Genomic DNA, 24809 nt, shown 5'->3' with positions numbered 1-24809 from the left:
CCATTGTTGTCTGCAGGCCACAGCCATGAACGCATGGGCCTTCAGGAGAAGGCAATAGGGAAGGCTGGGGAAACCAATGCAGGCTATCTTTAACAAAGGAAAAAATATACAGGTCAGCAATGATCATATCGAAACAAGAGACTGAAAGGCCTCTTCGTGCTTATTAGTAAATCTTTGAATGGCTGAACCCATAACCAACTTTCTGTCAAAGGTTTTTAGAGGAAGGGATAACTTTTCTTAAAAAAAATCCTTTATTAACAAACACCTTCATTCACGCTACACACAACCCCATTCTAAAGGGAGCAAGGAGGTTTGGAAGGAAATAAGGGGAGAAAGTGGAAAGAAAAGTCACGGGAAAGACATGTGATGGTTTGGTCAGCTGCTCTTCTTCGATGATCCGAAGCCGGAGAATCCCATCACCGCCGCCATCTCGTCATCTTCCTCGAACGTCAGCTCCTCTTCTGCTTTCCGCTTCTTCTCTTTCAGTTTCTCCTTCCTGTATGCTTTTGCTTTTTCTTCCTAGAACAACAATGTCATGTCTTTAACATACTGTCACCCTGAAAGGTGACTCACTGGAGCATACACAAATACAAACTCAGCATTGAACAGATCATTCATTGGGGGAATCAGAGGTGGAGAGGGTAAGCACATTTAAGTTCTTGGGAATCACTATCTTGAAGGATCTTTCCTGGACCCTGCACACTGATGGCATCATGAAGAAAGCACGTCAGCGCTTCTACTTCCCCAGGAGTTAGCAGAGGTTTGGTATGACATCAGAAACCCTGGCAAATTTCTACAGATGTGTGGTGGAAAGTGTGTTGACCAGCTGCATGGAACACTAATATCACTAACAGAAAGTGGTGGACACAGCCCAGGACATCACAGGCAAAACCCTCACCACCATCGAGAACATCTACAGGAAATGCTGCCGTCAGAGAACAGCAGCAATTATCAAGGATCCACACCACCCAGCACATGCTCTATTCTCGCTGCTGCCATCAGGATAGAAGTATTGGTGCCACAAAACTCATACCGCCAGGTTCAGGAACAGCTGCTCCCCCTCCACCATCAGACTCCTCAACGACAAACTCAATCAGGGACTCGTTTAAGGACTCTTACTTGTGCACTTTATTGATTTTCTTTCTTTTATCTCTCTAATAGTGCACACTTTGTTTACATTTCATTATTTGTTTACATGTTTACAGTTTTATTTTGCACTACCAATAAGTGATAATTCTGCCTTGCCCACAGGGAAAAAGAATCTCAGGGTTGTATGTGATGTCGTGAATATACTCTGACAATAAATCTGAAATCTAATCTAAATGCAGACAACATAGGGTAGTGGTTGAGGCTGATACAATAGGAACATTTCAGACTCATGGGTACATGGAGGGAGGGTTATGGCCGAGGTAGAGGTTAGATTGATTGTGAAATAGTGTTATATAGGTCAGTACAACATTGTGGGGTGGGCCGAAAGGGTTCAATTATGAGCTGGATTCGAACCCAGGTCTCCGGCAGTGTAATAGCGTTGCACTAACCACTAAACGAATGACAGGCACAAATTGGATGAATGGAAATCGATGCAGAAGAGTTTACCAAGCCTAATGAAAATATAACAGGGAGAGCTTCTATCATAATTACAATGGACACAACCAAAAGATTGGGAAATCTAAGGGGAGGTCAACAGTTTACACTAGTTTACAAATAATTCAATCAGAAATTGGGCAGAAAAGTTAGTGCTTGGTAGAGATCTGCCTGAGCTGCAGAAAAAAGAACCTCAGGGTTGCATGTGATGCCATGTATGTACTCTGATAGCAAGTCTGAACTTTGAACGAGCTTTATCACTGTGCCTTGGTACATGTTACAAACTTGAACGTGGTCAACGTGGACAAGTAGGGCCAAAGAGTGTTATAAAACTCTAAGTGGCTTCTGTCGGTTGTGGTTGACCATGGGTACTGCGCCTCTGGTAGTAGCAGGGCACAAGCCAGGGTAGACGATTTGGAGATCTGTCTGTTGCCCATGCAGTGGTACCACCCTCTCCATGGTAAAATGACAAGTCCAAAGGAACGATGAAAGCCGATACAGTTTGGTGCCAGCAGTATCGCAGGAGTTGCTGTGCTGAGTAAAGTAGTCGGCTGCCTTTGGGACTCCAACTCTGGGCTTTCCCTCGGAGTTTACACCCAAAGCCTTTCCCGTGACCAGGTACAGCCACAAGGCAGCAGGGGTTTGAAATCAGAGATTTCCCTCTCTTAGATGAGTTACCATCTGTGGTTGACGAGCCCCATCTGCCCAGAGCAACTAGTTTCAAGGAGCCAGTGGCCCGCCTTTGCCCCTTCTCATGTCAGTGAGAACAGCTCCTCCGGGTATAACTATACCACCTGTGAAGGCCAGGACTGGACTTTGTTATCAGAGGCTGTATGAGATGCAGGCCATGAAGAGCATTTGTGTAGTAGTAGGAGCTCGTCCCCACTACCACCCTTTGGCTATGACAATCTTTAGAGCCTGTAAAACTCAATGATTTTATAAATTCACATTGTGTTTCCACTAACAGTAATTATCTTTGCATTTGTCTTTGCACCAATTCATCCAAAAAAAAATGCAAGAAAAAAAATGACAGACCCAGGAGAGCGGAGACACTGGTCCGCATGCCGGGGGTTCCCTACAGGTTTGAAACAGACTGTTAAAGTAAGTAAATTCCTGCAGCTGTGGAGGTTTGTGCCCAAGATGGCAGCACCTGTGCTTGGCATCGGCCACGAGGGGTTGCAGACTCAGGGGAGCAGTGGACTAGCACAGGGGACCAGGAACAAGGAGAACACACCCTATCACTTGTTGAGAAGCAGCAGAGGGGATGACCCTATATGGAAGGTGACCATGGCAGCAGACCAGCAAGGGACTCACCAGCTGAATGGCCCTCACAGGCAGTGGGCAACTTGCATTTGGATGACACGCACTTGTTCATGAGAACCAGGTATTGGAGCCAGGATTCAAGAGGGTGCTGAGCACAAAAAGGGCTGCAGAAGGGATGAAGGTGAATTCACACACTCACGCAGTGACTCTGAGGGGAATCTCTTTTGCTTCTCTTTCTCTCTTACTGTAGGGGGTGCCAGGCAACACCATTGTTGACTCTTCGTGTGCCTTACAGCAGACAGAAGGCAATTTCATGTAATATTGTTTGTTTTGTCCTATTACATGACAATAATCTTGAATATTATTGCAACTTCTGCTGGATCACAATGGTACTATGGTACAACTTGTTCAAAATGAGGCAAGGTACTTCACCACAATAAATTTACCTTCTTCGGTCATCCCTACCTTCATCTAACATAAAAGTGCACACGTAGATGAGTAGGAGGTGCCACACAGATGCCCACGCAGAGTCTTATTATCCCTAAAAGCAGCAACACTGGGATTACCCAAATTATAACAGTGATAATAATTGTAGACTGTCATTCTTATTTTGCTGCAGTCTGGAGTTAATGCAGAAGCAGCTTTATCAGTCAAAAAATTCAGCCAGAATAAAATTGTGCACTTGGATTACAACCAGAAAGAATTGTCTTACAATCTGTATTCCACTCAGGTCACAGCTCGAATTAGTTCAGTGGTTTTAACAGTGGACAGTTAATCAATATTACGCACATAATCAAAGACTCAAAAGTAATGATGAATTAAAGTTGAAACAAAATGCTCTCGTCTCCACTGAAGCATCAATGCCAAATAAATTCGGAGCGTTGGTTCATTACCGGGATGTCTCTCCCTAATTACATGGCAGCACTGCAGGGCTGCCTGGAGCACTGATAAATAAAAGGCAGGAAATCTGACCCCTGTCCCATGAAAAACAAACCACCACAGACTTCAGAGTTAGCTTGTTGATCCAGCTTTATGCGTGCGACTCTGGAATTCAAACAAGAAAATCTGCAGATGCTGCTGTCTGGTCCATCCAGATGGCATCAATATCGACTCCACCAATTTTCAGTGATTCTCTTTCCCTCATCCCTCTGTCTTTCTTCCAGCTCCTCACCTCCTCCTCTCCTATCAAGAGAACTATCCTTCTTAGCCCTCTCCCCCATTACTGATCACCTTCTACCCTTCTAACTATCACCTATTACCTCTTACCCGTTAGTTTGTGTTCCTCCCCCACTCTTCACCTTTTTATTCAGTTGTGATTTTAATGTTCACAATGAAGGGCTCAGGCCCAAAATTTCAACTGCCTTTTGCTTCCTATGAATGTTGTGTGACCTGCTGAGTTTCCTCCAGCACTTTTGTGTAGTGCCCTGAGGAGCAGAACTGTTATTGGAGGCAAAAGGGCGAATGGTCTTTATCTATCAGACACCAAAGGGAATCAAGGGCAGAGAAACAAGATACTGAACTGCAGCATCAGATGGGGCAGCACAGTTAGCGTAGAGGTTAGCGCAATGATGTTACACTGCCAGCGACCGGGGTTCGAATCCGGTGCTGTCTGTAAGGAGTTTGTATGTTCTCAATTTACTCCAGGTGCTCCGGTTTCCTCCCACCATTCAAAAAATGTACCAGGCACTGTAGGTCAATTGGGTGCAATTGGGCGGCAAGGGGTCATGGGCCGACAGGGCGTTACCATGCTGTATGTCTGAAGAAAAATTACAATTGCACTCCACAAGGCTCCTTTCCTTCCTTCCTCCTTCCGGGGAAAGGTTAAATAGGTTAGGACTTTATTCCTTGGAGCAAAGAAGAATGAGGGACGATTTGATAGAGGTACTCAAAATTATGAGTGGTTGAGACAGAGTAAATGCAAGTAGGCTTGATACTGAGGGTAGGTGAGATACAAACCAGAGGATATGGATTAAGGGTGAAAGGGAAGAAGTTTAGGGGGAACATCAGGGGAAATTTCTTTATTTGAAATGGGCTCAATTTTAACATTTAAGAACAATTTTGGTAGGGACATGAATGGGAGGGTTATGGAGGGATACAGATGCTGAAGGTCAGTGGGACTATACAGAATAATAGGGCCGATAAGGTGTTTTCTGTGCTGTAATGTTCCATGTTCTATGTTTCAATTGTGTTTCTTTTGACTCTTTTCTCAATCATAATTATTCACATATTTTTCTCTTAAAACCATCTCTGCTATGCGTCACAAAGTTCCCATGGGAATAAGTTCTTCTCTGGGTAAAAAAAAGTTCTCCTGAATTCCCTGTTGGGTTTATTAGTGGCTGCTTTGCATTTTGATGGCTGGCTCATAATCCTGCAATGGATGCAGAAAGTGAAGTCTATAAAGTACAACAAACCATGAAACAGAGAAATAAAAACTGCTGGAAATATACCACAGGAAAATAGAATACAGTGGGGGAGTCTCAGTCAGAAATATTAATCGAGCTTATCTTTTGCAATTGTTTATGGAATCCTTTATCCATTCATTTACATTCACTGGCATGGTCCATTTCATTCTCGAGAAATTGACGATGAGCTGCCTTCTTGAATCTGGTGAAAGTGCTGCTCAGGAGTCAGTTCCAGATTTAAACCCAATGACAAAAAGAAATGGAAATAGATTTTCAAGCCAGGATAACGCACAACTTGTAAGAGGACCTTGCAAGCGATAATGTCCTTGTTCTTAGTGGTAGGAATTGAGGATTTTTCAAAGACTTTAAGGCAAAAAACTGCAGTGTATTTTGTTGCTGGTATGCAAGTCATTGGTGAGGGAAGTTAATGTGCTTGGTAGTGCATGGGTGACAAACACATGTATTCATTCAGCTTTGAATGGTAGTGAACTTGCACACTCCAAACATTGTATTGAACCAACACCTTGCTCTTTATCACCAGTCCTCCTGCAAGACATGGCCTCCTGTTGGCATCCATGGTTCGATTACGGAAACTTGAAGCCAGTGAAGACTATCTGGTCCTTCGAGCCTGCTCTCCCATTCAATATGATCTGGCCAAGACCTCGATTTCTGTTCAAGTTTATGGCCATCTGTTTATAGTCATAGAGATACAGAGCACAGGTCCTTCAGCCCAACTTGGCCCTGTCCACCAAGATGGCATTCTGGGCTAGTCCCATTTGTCTGCACTTGGTCCATATCCTTCTAAACCCTTCTTGTCCACATATCTGTCCTAATATTTTTTGAATGTCAAAATTATGCCCACTTCTTTGATTTCCTTGACAATTCATCTCATACATGGACCATCATGCGTAAAAAGGTGGCCCCTCAGGTCCTTCTTAAATCTCGTACCTCTCGTGCTAAATCTATGCCCTCTAATTCTAGAATGTACCCTGGGGATGGTGGGGGGGAGGGGGAAAGACTGTGAGTATACAACCCTCTCATGATTTTATAAACTTCTATAAGATCACCTCTCAGCCTCCTGTGTTCCATGGAAAATAGCGCCTATAGCGCCCTCTGTCCAAACGTCTGACACCCATCTTTTAGATAACTTTACCATAATATCAGCTCAAAAATACAAGTCAAGCTCAGGAATCTTTTAATTAACAAATTATGGCACTACTTGAAAATTATAACTGCAGCTTCCTTGCTTTCACTGATGCAAATTGGTCCTTGATGTGATCAAAAGTCAGATTTTTCAGTTTCTTCTCTTTCTACACTCAGCAGAGCAAGATCACAGAGTCCACCTTGACCCATGGAGGCTCGGTGTGGCCTGCTCCTGAAGACCAGCAGGATGGACAGACAGTCTTCGACATGTGTGTCATTGACAAGCTCCTGCAGCCCGTCGTCGCGGTTCAGCAGCTTCTTGATACACTCGGGCTTGTTTCGGCCAGACACCTCATAAACACAGTCCCAGAGCCACTCGAGGTGGGGGTCATCGATTGACATGGCCGTCCTGGGTCGGGCTTCACCGTCAGATCCACACTCTTAATGGCTGAGCTCGCGACCTCGGTCCCTGGGCACGGACCAGAGTCCTGTCTCCATGAAGATGGTGGAGTTTACTCCCATTCTCATGGTAACCAACATGTCTCTTCTCCAGAGTTGAACTGTTGAGCATCAGCAACGTTGATGCACAGGCACAAGTGGCCAAAACTTCTGCTCCTCAGAGGATGGCTTGTCTAACTTTAATAGAAACTGCTCAGTGATGCTGAGTGGTAAAGGAAAGAAATGGCAGAGGGCGAAAGATGCACGTGATAGGAGGATGCCCTGTTGTTATACCTGATGAAGGTTACAACTGAAACTTTGATTGTCTACTGACTTCCATGGATTCTGTCTGACCTGCTGAGTTCCTCCAGCATTTTCTGTGTTGCTCCAGGTTTTTAGCAGCCATGTCTCCCTTGTTTGTCTTTCAAAAAATGCCACAGCTTTCCGGCCTAAAGCCTTTCTAGAATTCCACCAGGAATTGCACAGTTCTCCCTCAGAAAATGGTTTTCTTATTAATCCTATTGAATTGCAAACATCCAAATCAGAGATGGTTTGCTCCTGGGAGGTTCCGTAATGTATCGTTCCAAGAAACAATCCCTGATGTACTCCACAAATTCTTCTTCCACAGCACGCTTGCTAATCTGATTTGTCCAATCAATGCACATATTATAACCATCCATGATAACAGCGATTCCATCTTACACGATTTTGAGACTTCTTGTTCACATTTGTAAGGCAACACTCTGGAGGCCTCAACACTACTCCTGCCTGTATCCTCATTCTCATTTCTTATTTCTACCCAAATTGATTGCACTTCACAATCCACAGCATCTGACACCTTCCTCGATCAGCACTCCTCCCTCTCCTTTTGCCTGTTCCTTTGGAATAGTTCCCAAACCTGGTCACCTTGAACTCTGTGGTGGCTACAAATTCAGTTCTTTCTGTCAAATCATCTATGCTGTTAAAGTTCTCTGCTTAGATGAGGTACACTTAAATCTGGCATTGGCCAGATAATAGTCTCTTCCTTTGCTGTAGAGAACAGTAATGTAACCAGCTGGAACTTTGCTATCTGCTATCACATTGTGGGCCAGTCCCGTTTGCCTGCATCCTTCCAAAACCTTCTTATCCATAAATCTGCCCAAATGTCTTTTGTAATTCTACCCAGTCTAAAGCTGCCTCCAGCAGTTCATTTCAGATATAAACCATCCAGAGTGAGAAATCTGCCCCTCAAGTCCCTCTTAAATTCTCCCTTTTCACCATGAACACATACTCTCTAGTTCTAGAGTTGTCTACCCCAGGTACAAAGACTGTGAACATTCAATTTATCCATTATTTTATAAACCTCTACAAGGTCACCCCTGAAGGACAGTTTACACTTTCTTTCTGCACTCCCCATCCTCAACCAGGAACCTTGGATCTGCGACTCATGGGTTAGGATTGAGACTTCTCCAGCAACACCCTCAGTCATCCACCAATTAACATTTTCCGACTGGTTGTCAGGCAAGTTGCTCCATTATGACAGTAAATCACAATATTTGGATTCCACCCAATTTATAAATATAGAACATACCAGCACAGTCCAGGCCCTTCAGCCCATGATGTTGTGCTGACCGAAGTAAACCTACTCCACCACAATCTAACTCTTCCCTACCTCACACCCAAAACCCTATTTTGCATTTGCCTATCTAAGAGTCTTTTAAATGTCCCAATTGCAGCAGTCTCCACCACCACCCCTGGCGATGCATTCCAGGCACCCACCATTATCTTTCTAAAACTTACTTCTGTCATCTCCCCTAAACTTTTCTCCATTCACCTTAAGCAGATGACTTCTGGTGTGTTATTGTCACCCTGGGAAAAAGGTACTGGCTGTCCACCAGATCTCAGCCCCTCATAATCGTATACATCTCTATTAAGCCACTTCTCATCCTTTGTCGCTCTGAAAAGCCCCAGCTCTGTCAACCATGCTTCATTCTTGTCTGGAGAGCACGCTGAAAAAAGCTGCACAATGTATATGTGACAATAAAAAATTCATTTGTGGGACCAGAGAGCAGGAGCTGGAGAGGAAACATGGTGGCCAATGGATGTTTAGCAAGATCACTACTGAAAGAGCATCTCAGTTTTATTTTACTGATCCCAAACGATGGACAAATATTGGTTGGGACATCTCAGCTTCTATGATGCTACATTAATTTGTTAAATGTCAACAAGACAGAACTCCCGTCATTCACCTCAGACTACACATCCCTCTCCCCCCCAACAACCCCACAAGGCTTACCTCTTCCCGCAGCTCCTTCATGCGCTCCTCAAAGTCGTATTCCTTCTGTTTTTCCTCAATTTTCTTCTTATTAATTTCAAAACGTTTCTTTACTTGGTCCAATGTTGAGCGCTCAACCTTCATCGACATACCCAGGTTTCTTTGGTCTGCCAAGTGAAGCAGAAATGGCATTACCCAACTTGTTGCAATAAAATAATTCGTGAACGAATCGGTATAATTTGGAAATGCAACAAAAAAATAAATGATTCATTCTTGGGAAAGGAAGTAAAACAAGGATAGGCACCAATTATATCCCGGTTATCACTGATACTTCACTGAGTTTCTGAAAATAATATTCAGAAAGATGGATTGGTCCTGGAGGGGAGAACAGTGGAGATTCCTCATTACATAAATATGGCTTGTATTGTGTGGGAAAGCACGGACCATAAAGATATTTACAGCACAGGTTCCCTCTACTGGGGATACTTCTGCAAACATTTGATCTTAAAACTGAGGCTGCATCATTTAGGAACAATGTCAACAGACACTTTCACATATACATTGAAGATGAGGCTTACTCACTCAAGGCAAAGAGTCAACTGAAACTTTAAACACTGAGATCTGGAGGTTACCAGATGTTACAGAACCTAGACAGATAGTAATGTTAAGGTACAGATTGAGGTAGATAATAGTGTTCAGATACGGTCCAGTCATGGTGTACTTGACTAGTGAAATCAGCTGAAGGGTGAATTCTGGAACACAACTTCTATATACCATGCCCTCACAACAAAGACTTTCTTCTTCCACCTCCATAGTTTGCCCTGATTCCACTCCTTCTTCAAGTCACCTAATGCTGAAACCTTCACTTGTGCTTATTTGAAACTATCCCGTCCATACCTTAGTTCCAATCCCCTATAATCTCGGAGGTTGCTAACTTCTGGTTTCCAGGTAGAGTACCAAATTTTATTCCTCAATGTTGCTTTCAAATGGTTTGCCCCATCCATCTCCAATTTCCTCCCGAACTACAGCCTTTAGATAAATCACCAAGGAATTCCCCACTTCTCTAGTTTCACAAAATGGAAATCAGAATAGTAAAGAGATCAAGGTAACAAGAGTTCAAAGTCACCAAGGTATTTTCTATCCACAGCCAGACAATTTAATGAAGTAACCAAAAAATAATTTTAACAATATAGCACAGTAGAAGGCCCTTCCAGCCCATGAAACCCAATTACACTCAATTAACCCTCAAACCCTACACATTTTGGAGAGTGGGATGAAATCAGAGCTCCTGGAGAAAACCCATGCAGGTCACGGGGAGAAGGTACAAAGTCCTTACAGACAGTGCCAGATTCAAACCTGGTCATTGATGCTGCAGTAGCGTTGTGCCAACCACCCTTAATCTTTCTCTGGAACTCTTGGACTATTTCTTGAGTTTTCACCTACAATGTTCTGGAATGTACCACCTAGCACAGGTTGGTGGTAACAGATTTCATCAGAAACTTTTCAAGTACTTGACCTATTAGTTTTTGGTGTGGCTAGATTTTCCCAAAAAGTTGTGGAGCAAACGTTATGGAGGTATAGGTCTGGTCAGATAGATATCTCAAGGAATCAGAACAGAAATGATGGGCTAAATGGTCTTGGCAAATGTTTCAGCATTCTCTGTCACACTGCCTGTATCTGAGGCTATTTGGGCCCTGTTTGCTCCAGTGCAGTCAGCCTACATGAAAAAGTACTATCATTTCATTTAAAATGGAATGGAATACAAATCAGAGCCTAGAGATCTCAACATTTCTATTACATCTTACAGAAATTTTACAAACCCATTTGATATAAGTACTGAAATGCCTGCTGATGCCAGAATGGGAATTGAATTCTGACTGGATGACCTTGTGTGAGGTGGTGGGAGGAGACAGAAACTTTTATAAAACCCTTGACAAAAAGAAATACCAATTATCTTCAGGATTATGAAACGGTTGGACAGGACAAATGTGCGGAAGATGCTTCCACTTGTAGGTCGGACTAGAACCAAGGGACCCTAAATATTTGATGGTCACTAGGAAATCCAATAGGGGATTCAGCAGCAAACCCATTCTTAACGCACTCTGGGCAAAGATGAAACTCATTATCACGTGGAGCCATTGAGGCGAGAAGCAGTGATGCATTTAAAGGAAAAGAGAGAAGCACACAAGGGAGAAAAGAGTGGGAGCAGAGTGGTCATACCACTAAGCTGTTAACCCAGAAACAAGTTCAAATCCCAGCACATGGATCTATTAATGCAGTTAATTAAATAAAAATCTTCAATTAAGAAGCCATCAGCAATTCTGGCTGAAAAACCTCTCAGTTCCCAAATATCTCTCAGGAAGCAAATCTACTGTTCTTATCCGATCTGACTTTTAAAATGCTGATCATGTTAGCGGCTATTAGCAATGAAGAAGGAGGATACATTGATGGATTGAGAAGGATGAGCGAGAGGAGGTTTGTGTAGCATTAACACTTGGATGGACCTTTTGGTCTGAATACCAGATTTCAGGAAGGGAAATCCAGAGGTATACGATCCAGTGATCACTGGAGGTCAGGGGTGGAGAGGGTGAGCAAATTTAAGTTCTTGGGAGTCAGTATCTCGGAGGATACTGACACACAAATAACATCGTGAAGAAAGCACGTCAGACCTCTGCTTCCTCAAATATTACAGAGGTTTGGTATGACATCAGAAAACTTCTACAGGTGTACTCTGGAGAACATTCTGGCTGGTTACATCACTGCCTGGTATGGTGGTGCCAACTCTCAGGACAAGAATAAACTCCGGAGGGTTGTTAACTCGATCTGCGACATCACAGGCACCAGACTTCACTCCATCGAGGACATCTACAAGAGACGATGCCTTAAGAAAGCAGCCTCTATCCTCAAGGACCCTTATCACCCAGGCCATGCCCTCTTCACTCTCTACCATCAGGAAAAAGGTACATGAGCATTCACCAGCACAAGGACGGCTTCTTCCCCGCTGCCATCAGATTTCCGAATGAACAATGAACCAAAGAAACTGCCTCACTTTGACTTTTCATGCACTACCTTTATTTATTCTTATAAGGTGGTTTTTATGAATGTTTGCACTGTGAGATGCTACTGCAGAACAACAACAAATTTTGTGACTTGTTTATGGCAATAAATTCTGGTTCGGATTCCAAAACCCTGGGAAATTTCTACAACCGTGTGGTGGAAAGTGCGCTGACCGCTGCATCACAGTCTGGTACGGGAACACCAATACCCCTGCCACTGGTAGAGGACACAGCCCCGGACGTCACAGGCAAAACCCTCCCCACCATCAAGAGCATCTACAGGGAATTCTGCCACCAGAGAGCAGCAGCAATCATCAAGGATCCACACCACCCAGTACACGCTCTGTTCTCGCTGCTGCCATCAGGAAAGAGGTCTCGGTGCCACAAGACTCACACCCCCAGATTCAGGGACAGCCACTCCCCCTCCACCATCAGACTCCTCCACAACAAACTCAATCAGGGACTCATTTGATGGCTCTGATGAGCACTTTTATTGATTTTTTTCCCCCCTAACTCTGTATTACACAGTTGGTTTACATTTCTTTATTTGGTTCAATGTGTACACTGAGTCAGTTTTTTTTATTTGCAATGTCAATACTTGGTTAATCTTCTTCGCCCACAGGAAAAGGAATCTCAGGGTTGCATGTGATGCCATGTGCGTGCTCTGACAAGAAATCTGAATCTGTCCTGTGTTATAAACACTCTACAAGGTGAACCTGCTGTCTAAATTACAATGAGATGCAGGAGGAACTCAGCAGGTCAAGTAGCATCTAAGGGTAGAAATGGTCAGCTAATGTTTCAGGTCAGAACTCTATCTTGAAAAGGGTCCGACCCAAAATGTTGTCTGACCTATGGACGTTGGCTGAATGCAGAGTTCCTCCAGCATCCCATTGTATGCTCAAGGCTCTAAGCATTTGCTGTTTATGTGTCTCACTAATTTACATGCAATCTCATTCTCACTTTGTGAACAGGCACACAGTTAACTGAGAGGGTTCAGGATTAAACACATTCATACTGAAATGAAAACCTCCTGAATATAGAATTCAGATGAAGACAGCGCAGTTTGTGGAATGCTGTTACAGCGCCAGGAACCAGGGTTCGAATCAGGTGCTGTCTCTAAGGAGTTTGCATGATCTCTCCATGTCTGCATGGGTTTCCTCCAGGTGCTCTGGTTTCTTCCCACTGTTCAAAACTTATCGGGATCAATTGTGTGTAATTGGGCAGCACAAGATCGTAGGCCAAGAGCCCTGTTGCCGTGTTGTACGTCTAAATTTAAATTTAATCTCAATTCATTTCCTACCCCTCTTTAACCACCAGTGTCCTGGGCCTAACTACAATGTGACATAGACACAAAACAAACAATGAGCTGTGGGAGGAACTCAGCGGGTCAGGCAGCATCCATGGGTAGAAATGGCCAATGGATGTTTCGGGACGGGCCCCTTTATAAACTTGATAAAGGGTCCCAACCCAAAATGTTGCCTGACCATTTGTACCCGTGGATACTGTCCAATCCACCGAGTTCCTCCGCTAGCTCATTGTTTCCTCAAGATTTGAGCATCTGTAGTCTTTATGTTATAATAAAGCACTCTAGGTTCATAAATAAATAATGCCACTTTATCTCACAGAAACGTCCCAAATTTATAAAAAGGGCTGCTTTGTGGTCCCTATGTTTGCTCCATCATTCAATATGGCGGCATGGTTCGTGTAGTGGTTACATCGCTATTACAGTGACCAGTGACCCGGGTTCCAATCCACCACTATCCGTATGGACGTTCTACATTCTCCTCACGCTTGCACGAGTTTTCTCTGGGTGCTCCAGCTTCCCCCCACATTCTGAAGATGTTCACGGATAGTCGGTTAATTGGTCACATGGGTGTTTTTGGGCCGTGTGGACTAGAAGGACCTGGTACAGTACTGTATCTCTAAAAATTTTTAAAAATGAAAGATTATGGTTCATTTTTATTTAACTCAGTGCCACTTCCTGGACTAACTAATCCCTTTTGGTTTATTTACTGCTGGTCAGAAAACACATTTTCCAGCAAGTACTGGATGATCTGTGCAGATTGCTTTGAATTTACTGAGTGAAGTTACTTCCAGAATTATCTAAATTCTGTAGATGACAGAAAACTGTGAACATTCATTTAAGTATTTATGTGTCCCTCTTGTTTTCCCATCAGAGAGGTAGTTTAACACTGGCACCTTTCAAGCCTGGTGTCTCTTTTATTGTTCAATATGTACATTGATGGCAAATTGCTAAATGCTCTTAATCAGTTGGGGCGACCCATCTTCCTGAACTCCAGCCGTTCATCTGGAAAACACTGCATGTTCAAGGGCAGGAAGCTAGAGGGCATGTTCCTCAGCACTGTTGGGTAGGGAGCTCCAGGATTTGGATGCCACAATGAACAATGAGGTATTGGTCAGGATAGGATGTTAAGCAACTTGGACAGGAACCTCTGGGTGGAAATGCTGCCCTTAATACAATAACAAAGCAGGAGTAAACCATTTGTTCTTCACACCTACTCCACTGCTTTCCTAAATTATTACCATATCTTTCAACTCCCTTAAATGCACAAAAGTACATGGCTCTTTTCCCTGAACGTACAATTGTCTCCAAAGATTCGCCACCCTCTGGTTGAAGAAATTTCTGGTCATCTCTGTCCTGACCAGCTCCTTATTTAAAGACAATGACTCTGGTTCCAGATACACTGACCATGGAAAACATCTACTGTCAAGTCTGAGAAAAACGCTGGTACATTACTTTAGAAACTAAGAGATGATTTTATTGACTAGAGTAGAGGCCTCGTCTGCTCAATCCCTTCACATTCTCTTCTAAACTCAGGAGTAGTCAAGCTGACTTTGTGTGTTATTGGCATGAATATTGCTTATCGGTTTGTATCTGGATGCTAGCTGTGTCTTGTTGCATGTAGGGATGGATTGCTTCATTTAAAGTTCCAGACAAATGCAGCACAGCATAGAGTTGACCCCAATGTCCTCTGCAATGTGAAAGAGGCATTAAAACGCAGCAAGAGGCCTGTTGGACTATCGATCCTGTGCTTTATGTAAGGAGCAATTCATTCAATTCCATTCCTCAGCTCTGTCTCTTGGGTTTTGCTCATTTGCTTTTAAGTATATAATGAATTCATTTTCGAAAGCCAAAATTGAATCTACTTTCACTCTCCTTTCCAGCTCGTAGCTACCCATTTCATCGTATATCTCCTTATAGAAGTCATAGTTACACAGCAAAGAAACAGGACATCTGGCCCATTTAAAGTAATCCAATTTTATTTTATATAAATAATATATATAAAAACCGGTTGAGGTCGAATTTGTAGAATTGTGAGCAGCTTTGGGCTCCTTGTTTAGGAAAGGATGTGCTGGTGTTGGAGAGGGTTCAAAGGAGGTTCACAAGTATGATTCCAGGTTATCATTTGAGGAATGTTTGACAGCTCTTGGCCTATATTCATTGGAACTTAGGTTAACATTTCTCTTCAATCTGCATTGGTCACAGGGCAATCAAGACCGAGCGAGATAATTTTGACGGTTCTTGGCCTGTACTCGTTGGAATTTAGGAGAAAGAGGGAGGGATCTCATTGAAACATTTTGAATGTTGAAAGGCATGGAAAGTGTAGATGTCGAAAGGTTGATTCCCCATGATGGGAGAGTTAAGGACAAGAGGACACAACTTCAAGATTGAAGGGTGTCTGCTTAGAACAGAGATGAGGAGGAATTTTTTTTTTTGCTGAGGGTGGGATCCATTTTCCCACTCAGCCCCATTGCCCGGCCTTCTCCCCAAAACCTTTGATGTCCTGGCTAATCAAGAACATATCAATCTCTGCCTTAAATACACCCAATAACCTGACCTCCAAATTGCCCGTGACAACAAATTCCACAAATTTACCACCCTCTGGCTGATGAAATTCTTCCTCATCTCTGTTCTAAGCAGATCCCCTTCAATCCTGAAGTTGTGCCCTCTTGTCCTTGACTCTCCCACCATGGGAAACAACATTTCAACATCTACTCAGTCCACGCCTTTCAACTTTCAAAATATTTCAATGAGATCCCCCACATTCCCCTAAATTCCAACAAATACAGGCCAGGAGCTGTCAAAAGCTCCTTGTACGATAACCCTTTCATTCCTGGAATCATCCTTGTGAACCTCCTCTGAACTCTCTCCAATGTCAGCACAACTTTTCTAAAATGAAGAGCCCAAAACTGCTCACAATCCTCCAAGTGAGGCCTCATTAGTGCCTTGTAAAGCTTCAACATCACATCCCTGCTCTTATATTCTATTCCTCGAAATGAACGCCAGCAACGCATTTGTCCTCTTCACCAGCGGCGCCACATATAAGATTGGCTTCAGGCTGTTCTGCACAAGGACTCTGATGTTCCTTTGCATCTGGATTTTTTTTTCCCGATTTTCTCATGCTCATTTATTTTTTTCTACCAAAGTCCGTGACCATACACTTTCCGACATTATATCAATTATATAATTTACCACTTCGCTGCCCATTCTCATAATCAGCCTAAAATCCCTTCTGAAGCTTCCATGTTTCCTCTACACTAGCTGCTCCTCCACCTACCTTCGTAATATCTGCAAAATTGGCCACAAAGCCGTTCGGTATGAGGCAGTTCGATTTGTTACCGAAGACTCTCATAAACTTCTACAGGTGTACCGTGGAGAGCATTCTGGCTGGTTGCATCACTGTCTGGTATGGAGGCGCCAACTCTCAGGGCAATAAACTCCAAGAATAACAAGAAAAAACTCCAGAAGTTGTTAACTCGGCCTGTGACATCACAGACACTAGACTTCACTCCATTGAGGACATGAGGCTCTCTTAAGAAAGCAGCCTCTATCCTCAAAGACCCCCATGCCCTCTTCACTCTGCTACCATCAGGGGGGAAAGGTACAAGAGCCTAAAGACGAGCACTCAGCGACACAAGGACAGCTTCTTCCCCACTGCCATTAGATTCCTCAATAATCAAAGAACCAAAGACACTGCCTGACTTTTTGGGAACTAATACTGTTATTATTTTATTGTAATGTTGTCAGATGGTTATAATATGAATGTTTACATTACGACGCTGCCACAAAACACCGAATTTCATGACTTGTTCATGACATGAACTCCTGACTGATTCATTCCATAATCAGAATCATTAACATACAGCATAAAATGAATCGGCCCCAACATTGACTTCTGTGGAACACCACTAGCAAATAGTAGCCAATGCGAATAAGATCCTTCTATTCTAACTCTCTGCTTCCTGCCAATCAGCCAATGGTCTACCCACGCTAGTATGTTTCCTGTTACACCATGGGGTCATCTTGTAAAGTAGTCTCAAGTGCGGCACCTTGTCAAAGGCCTTCTGAAAATCAAAATGCACAACATCCACTGCATCTCCCTTATCCAGCCTGCTTGTCATGTCTTCAAAGAATTCCAATGGGTTTGTCCGGCAAGATTTTCTCTTCAGGAAACCATGCTAGGTTTGGCCTATCCTGTTAGGTCTCCAAGTACTCATTCTTTGCAATCGACTCCAAAATTTTTCCAAGGCCATGAAAACTAAGGTACTTTCAGATCCAAACCTACCATACCTTTCAATGAGCTGATGGTTGATCAATTAAAAACCCCTTTGTCTCATCCATATCCTCTATTTCTCAATAGATTTGTGTTAATCGACTCAAATTTAAAACTATTCATGACCCTAATATCCTTTCTGATTGAGGAAGACAGCAATAAATTTCTACCCCATGGCTTGTAGAGCATTTACTAACACGATGAAAGATTCTGAGCTCCATGTAACAAAAATGGCTTCAAGGCTGGGAAGTAGCAATGACAGCAAGCCAAAGTGATCACAGATCACAATACACAGGAGTTCAGTCTATCTGCACTTAATTAGGGACACTCCAGTCTTTTCTACACAGATTTCAAAATTTCCCAATTGTTAACCGATTTATTTTTGAAAGTTAATGTATCCATTATGGAGAGGTCCTTCAGACTCAATGACTCTGAAGGGACTCTCTTTTGCTTCTCTCTCTTGTACTGTGTGGGGTAACACTAGTAGCAACTCTTATGGCAGGCAGAAGGCAATTTCATGTAATATTACATGCTTTGTACTGTTGCCTGAAAATAAAGGAATCTTGAATAAAAGCTTTTTCCAAGACCACATTGAAATGTGAGACACAGGACACTGCAGATGCTGGAATCTTGCAGCTTCTCTTTCTTTTCACGTTAAAACTTGCCTCTCATTTTCTTTTAGCCTATAATCTAAAATCAGTTCTCTGGTTACCGATTCCCCTCGATCAAGCTTAATTGCATAAACAATGATGACGATGAGATCTCTGCTGCAGGAGAGTAGCTTGAAGCTCTGAAGGATTAGTGATAGGGCAACAGTGAACGATGATGAGAATGAAAACTTATTGTCATATATACAAGTACAATGAATAGATGAATTGAAATTTGTGCTTGCTGCAGCTACACTGGTATGTAAAATACACTAACAATAAGCACCATACAAGAAAAAAACTATCCAAGGAAAGATGAATATTCACAGCCACAGATAATATAAAAATAATAGTTGTTACAATAGTGGACATAATCTTTATTCTTGCAATGGGCCCCTGGTGATATATCTGTAATGTGGCATTAACATCGACTTCTCCCCCACCCCCCAATTTTTCCCCTGTCTCCTTTTCTCGAGTTCTCTCTCTCTCTTTCTGTTTCCTTTCACAGAGCCAAAATCTATTCTTACCTTTCCTCTTATCCTATCCAATTAACACCTTTGTCTATTGGTCCAGACTCCTCCCCCTCCTTTCTTCCCCCTTTCTCTCCTCAGGTTTTAATTCAGACACCTTCCTTTTACTTCTACCTTGCAGAAGGGCTCAGGCCCAAAACATCAGTAATATATCTTTATTTCCTATGGTCGCTGCGAGACCAGCTGTGTGGGTTTTATTTTTACTATGGCCATGTAATTTTCAGATTCTCTGATAAACCATCTTGGATTCATCACTACCACCTGCAACCTCTTTGTTTACTTACGTTTTTTGCCATTTATATGATCCAGAAAATTGATTGAATCCTTCACCACACAGTCACAAACGTTGCAGTAATATCTGCCAAGAGAAATCATAGGCAAAATAAAGTCAGGGTTGGAGGAAGTTGAGGGAATCTTAAATCCAGATGTTTAAAATGATGAAATGTCTACACGTGATAATTAGGAGACAACTAGTCCCCTTGTAGTGGCCAAAAAATAGATCAGAATTTCTACAGGAAAACATCTTCACTCCGATTGGGGGAAGGGGTTGGTTCTGACTGTGAAAGGAGAAAGAGGGAAAGGGAAGATACAAAGAGACAGAGCTAGAGGAAAGGAAACACAGGTAATGTTGGGATGGGGCTAACGGAAAACTACAAGCAGCATGTTCGATATAGAAACTGTAGCTGTGCTATCCTGTGCTACACTCGACATATTGCAAGACCACATAGAAACCCTCACCTACATTTACACAAAGTACAGAGGTGAACATTTGATAGGTGGTAACTAACAAAGCTGAGGACCGAGAGCCAGTAAATGAGATCAGTCAACGTTGCTCTTTTTCCAGCCTGCATTTCAGCAAATCCTACAGAGAAAACAGGAGAATGGAAAAGGTTTTCTCTTCCACTGAACTGCTTTAGCTATGTCATCCCTTAATCCTCTGGAACAGGAGAACTGCTTTACCAATGTGCAAGATCATGAATGTTCTTTATCATAGAAAGACTGTGAATTGTCTTTATGGTGGCAGGAATCTCCTCAATGCCAAAAGATGTGTTTAAATACTTAATTTAAAAAGTTCTTGCCATTTTCTTGCATGTCTTACTTAAGTATTTAAACTATATCAAAAGCATAAATGCATTCTCTTTAACGTTACATCTGACGAGATCTTTTTCCCATGCGTCAAAGGCTAGAGGACACGTGTTTAATGTGTGGGAGGGGTGGAGCTTAACGCTAATATGGAAAGGGTTTTTTTTGCACACAGTGGTAATGGCCAGGAGCAGTTTGACAGAGGTAGTGGTGGACTATAATAGCAGCTTTTATGAGGCTTGCAGAAAGATCTGAAATGTACATCATGAGGAAGCTGTGGAAGCACGAAAGCCTGCAGATGCTGTAAAGGTAATAAAAGCACAGAAATGTTGGAGGATTTCGGGTTTCATAGCATCCAGAGGAGGTTAAGATGTATGATGTCTGAGCTCTTCCTCAAGGTATGAGTAAAAAAAGACAGGCTTCTGTATTAAAAGACTGGGGAAAAGGGAAGAATGGGAGAGGGAGGAATATAGACCAACAGACAAAAATGTTAATTAGATATGATAAGAGGACAGGAGAGAGGAAGGGTTAGAATTAATTGGGGAGAAGGAGGTTGTTTTCGGCTCTGTGAAAGTAGACAGAAGGGAATGGGAAGAATGGCAGGGGGAGGGGTACAGACCAACAGACAAAAGGTATTAATTGGATATGAGGAGGAAAGGTGAGAATTGATTGGGGGAAGGGGTTGGTTTTGACTCTGTGAAAAGAAAAAGAGGGAAATGGAAGATACAGAGAGACAGAGCTAGAGGAAAGGAAACACAGGTAAAGTTGGGATAGGGCTAACAGAAAACTACAAGCAGCATGTTCGATATAGAAACTGTTCGATATACATGGTCTTGTAATATGTCGAGTGTAGCACAGGATGGCACAGCTGCAAAGACCATGTATGATCTTTATCAGTGTTCTTCAATCTATTTTCACCTACAAACCACATTAAGTATTCCTTTACCTACCACAGACCACTACCTATAACAAACATCTGTGTAGAGGGAGGGGATGATGGGAAGCTCGAGCTGCTTTCCAGATCACCAATGGGATTTTTTTTTATTTTGGTGGAAACAATTTATGAATATTTGAGGGTTTTTTTGGTCAGGAAATATAAAGCCTTGTTTACACATTACCTGATCATTCCATCAGTCACATATGTCTTCAGCACATCACCAAATAGAACAAATCCACAGGTTGAAAAGTACTGATCTATGTCATTACAGGAATGATATACAGGAAGATCACATTATTCATCAGTTTGTGCCTGGATGCACTTTAAGTCTTGCTGCAAGACTATGAGTCTTCCTTGTCTTTTATTTTTATCCCTTTTATTTTATTTTCTGTTCTTATCAGTTCTGCTAGTGGTTCTATGGCTAACGCGAACAATAAGGGTGATAGTGGGCATCCCTGCCTTGTTGATCTGCTTAAGTTAAATTGTTTTGATATATATCCATTTACTGTCACTTTCACCAATGGCCCCTTATATAATGCTTTAATCCAATTAATATATTTCTCTGGTAAGCTGAATTTTTGTAGTACTTTGAATAAATAATTCCATTCTACTCTGTCAAAGGCCTTCTCTGCGTCTAAAGCCACCGCTACTGTTGGAGCTTTATTTCCTTCTACTGCATGAATTAAGTTAATAAATTTACAAATATTGTCTGTTGTTTGTCTTTTTTTAATAAATCCAGTTTGGTCTAGGTTTACTATTTTTGGTACATAGTCGGCTAATCTGTTTGCTAATAGTTTAGCTATTATCTTATAATCTGTGTTAAGTAAAGATATTGGTCTATATTACGCTGGTGCGAGTGGATCTTTCCCTGTCTTTGGTATTACTGTAATTATTGCTGTTTTGCATGAATCTGGTAAGCTTTGTGTTTTATCAATCTGGTTGATTACTTCCAGGAGGGGAGGAATTAATAAATCTTTAAATGTTTTATAGAATTCTATTGGGAATCCATCCTCTCCTGGTGTTTTATTATTCGGTAGTTTTTTTATTATTGTATTTCTACTATTTCAAATGGTTCTGTTAATTTATTTTGTTCCTCTGTTTGTAATTTCGGTAGTTCAATTTTAGTTAAAAATTCATCTATTTTGTCTTCTTTCCCTTCATTTTCAGTTTGGTATAATTGTTCGTAGAATTCTCTGAAGTTTTCATTAATCTCCGTTGGATTATATGTGATTTGTTTGTCTTTTTTCCTTGATGCCAATACCATTCTCTTAGTTTGTTCTGTCTTAAGCTGCCATGCTAGAATTTTGTGCGTTTTTTCTCCTAGTTTATAATATTTCTGTTTTGTCTTCATTATGTTCTTCTCCACCTTATATGTTTGTAGTGTTTCATATTTTATTTCTTTATCTGCCAATTCTCTTCTTTTAGTTGAGTTTTCCTTCATTGCTAATTCTTTTTCTATATTTGCTATTTCCCTTCCCAACTGCTCTGTTTCCTGATTGTAGTCCTTCTTCATCCTGGTTACATAACTTATTATTTGCCCTCTGATGAATGCTTTCATTGCGTCCCATAGTATAAACTTATCTTTCACTGATTCCGTATTTATTTCAAATTTGTCTTTCAATTAATTCTCTAAAATCCTGCCTTTTAAGTAGCATGGAGTTTAATCTCCATCTATACATTCTTGGAGGGATGTCCTCTAACTAAGTCTATGAGTCTTGAGGAGGAATTGCTTTTCCCAGCTGGTGATAAATCTATGGAATTCACTTTCCAATAAAGGGTTGGAGGCTACCTCAAAATATTTAAGACAAAGTTGGATCAATTTTTACATAGTTGGGGAATTGAGGGATATGGTGAAAAGGCAGGTAGGTGGAACTGAGCCTATCATCAGATCAGCCATGATCTCATTGAATGGTGAAGCAGGCTTGACGGGCCAAATGACCTACTCCTTCTCCTATTTCTTATATATGTATGGATAGTCTTTATTTAAAGTTACTCCATAAATTTTAACATCATTAAAGCAGTAACTACAGCAGTGGACATTGCGTATCGGTCAACTCTAACCCTATGTGCAAAGACTGATTTCTACAGCAAAGTCCCGAAGGGCCGCAGACACTGAAGGCTTCCCAATCGTATCAGAGGTTTGGATCTCAAGCTCGGGTGGCCAGTGCTTTGACCTGGAGTCTGTGCGGCTGCAGAGGCTGCAGGACCACTAGAAGCGAATCCACGAACACTCAGTGACTCTGAATGGACTCTCTTTTGCTCCTCTTTCTCCTATTGTTAGGGGTGCTGGGCAATTCTCACAGTGACTCTTTGTTTGCCTTATGGCAGTCAAAGGTTAAGGTATATCATGTAACATTACTTGACAATAAAAGGAACTTTTGGTCGCAGTGATGTAGAGCATCCAGGCACAGTTGACTAGTTGTATATCTGAGTAGAGCAAACATTTCTGGAAGAGGAAAGAGAGAAACACAGCACTCACCCTCCCATTTCAGACTGGGGAGTTGTCTTTGTAATAACAATCGTTTTGCCCAATTTTGATTCCAAATCCACTTTGTAATCTCTGTGACGCAGGAGCTCACGTTTGATTGGCGCTGGAGGCTTTGCTGCACATAAAGTATCAAGGTATAAAATAAGGTATGAATGCAGTTGGGAAAATCACCAATAAAACTGGAAAGATTCCGGATTTTTTTCTTTTACGGAGTGTGAAATGTACATCCTGCCTCGTTCAACATTCATGGCAAACTTCAAACTGTGAAATATGAACCTTATCAAAAAAAGGCAAATTGTTAAGCAAAGTCCACATAACATTGTTTAGTCATTTTGGAATGAACTCTGAATTTACTTTTACATTCACACCAATGATTCTCTAATCGCTAAACAAAAACTGAACCTTCCAAATGACAAAGCATCTGCATTTCACTTTCATGACAGTGTCAAAAATTGTCAGACAGCATCGGGCGCTGGAGCGAAAGCTTCCACAGGTGCACCGTGGAGAGAATTCTGGCTGGTTGCTTCACTGCCTGGTATGGAGATGCCAGTGCTGAGGACAGGAAAAAAATTCCAGAGAGTTGTTAACTCGGCCAGCGACATCACAGGCACCAGATTCACTCCGTCAACCATAACTACTAGAGGTGGTGTCTGAAGAAAGCAGCCTCTATCCTCATGGACCTTCTTTCTCTCCCCCTCCCTCCCCACCCCCCAAAAAAAAGAGAGAACACCTGAATTTATTTATCATTCACTATTCGTATATTCCTAACATATTATTCTATCCTGTACATATTAATTGGGAGGAGTGGGTGCCATGGACAATATGGATGGACTCTTACTGATTAAATCCATACATGGTTTCCAAATCATATAAAAATTCTCAGGTTGGTTCCTTAAATTATAAATAATCGTTTCCAATGGTATACAGTTTTGAATTTCTGTATGCCATCTATCCAACTTTATAAAATTATCTGACTTCCCTGTTACTGCCATACCCACCAATTTTCCCTTGCAACCGCTGCAACCGTGTCTGCCTGTCCCGCATCGGACTTGTCAGCCACAAATGAGCCTGCAGCTGACGTGGACATTACCCCTCCATAAATCTTCGACCGCGAAGCCAAAGCCAAAGAGACAGACTTCTGAGCTGCATTTATGATTACTATGGATCGCCACAACCCAGAAAACTACATTGATCCAAAATCTTAGCCTGCCAGTCTTGGTATGTATGGGCTCTCCTACATTATCAATTTAACAATCAGAAGGAGGAACATGAAACCAGTTCTCCACTGGCCAATAAAAGGACCATTGGAGCCAAATGCAGCAAATCTTCTGATGTTCCGTCTGACCCCATGGACCTAACCTGGAAACATTGAACAAACCTACTTCAAATCATTATGTCCGATAAGAAC

At 42.1% G+C, this 24809-nt stretch overlaps 1 protein-coding gene across 1 annotated transcript in view; it reads right to left on the bottom strand.

The window, feature by feature from the left end:
- Nucleotides 1-232: 232 nt before the first annotated feature.
- zmat2 (zinc finger, matrin-type 2) overlaps nucleotides 233-24809 on the bottom strand; it is a 32747-nt gene continuing 8170 nt past the window's right edge. Inside the window, exons 3-6 of the mRNA XM_069898038.1 lie at nucleotides 23393-23516; nucleotides 19178-19251; nucleotides 9106-9251; nucleotides 233-519 (exon numbers count right to left, since the gene is read on the bottom strand). Of these exons, the coding sequence (XP_069754139.1) occupies nucleotides 376-519; nucleotides 9106-9251; nucleotides 19178-19251; nucleotides 23393-23516 (488 nt within the window). The 3' untranslated portion in view covers nucleotides 233-375. The remainder of the gene's footprint in view (nucleotides 520-9105; nucleotides 9252-19177; nucleotides 19252-23392; nucleotides 23517-24809) is intronic.

The sequence above is a fragment of the Narcine bancroftii genome, chromosome 9, assembly GCF_036971445.1.
Source record: "Narcine bancroftii isolate sNarBan1 chromosome 9, sNarBan1.hap1, whole genome shotgun sequence".
In the NCBI taxonomy this organism is placed as follows: Eukaryota; Metazoa; Chordata; class Chondrichthyes; order Torpediniformes; family Narcinidae; genus Narcine; species Narcine bancroftii.
Note: the sequence above shows the minus strand (reverse complement) of the source record. Positions and strands in the feature narration are given on the sequence as shown.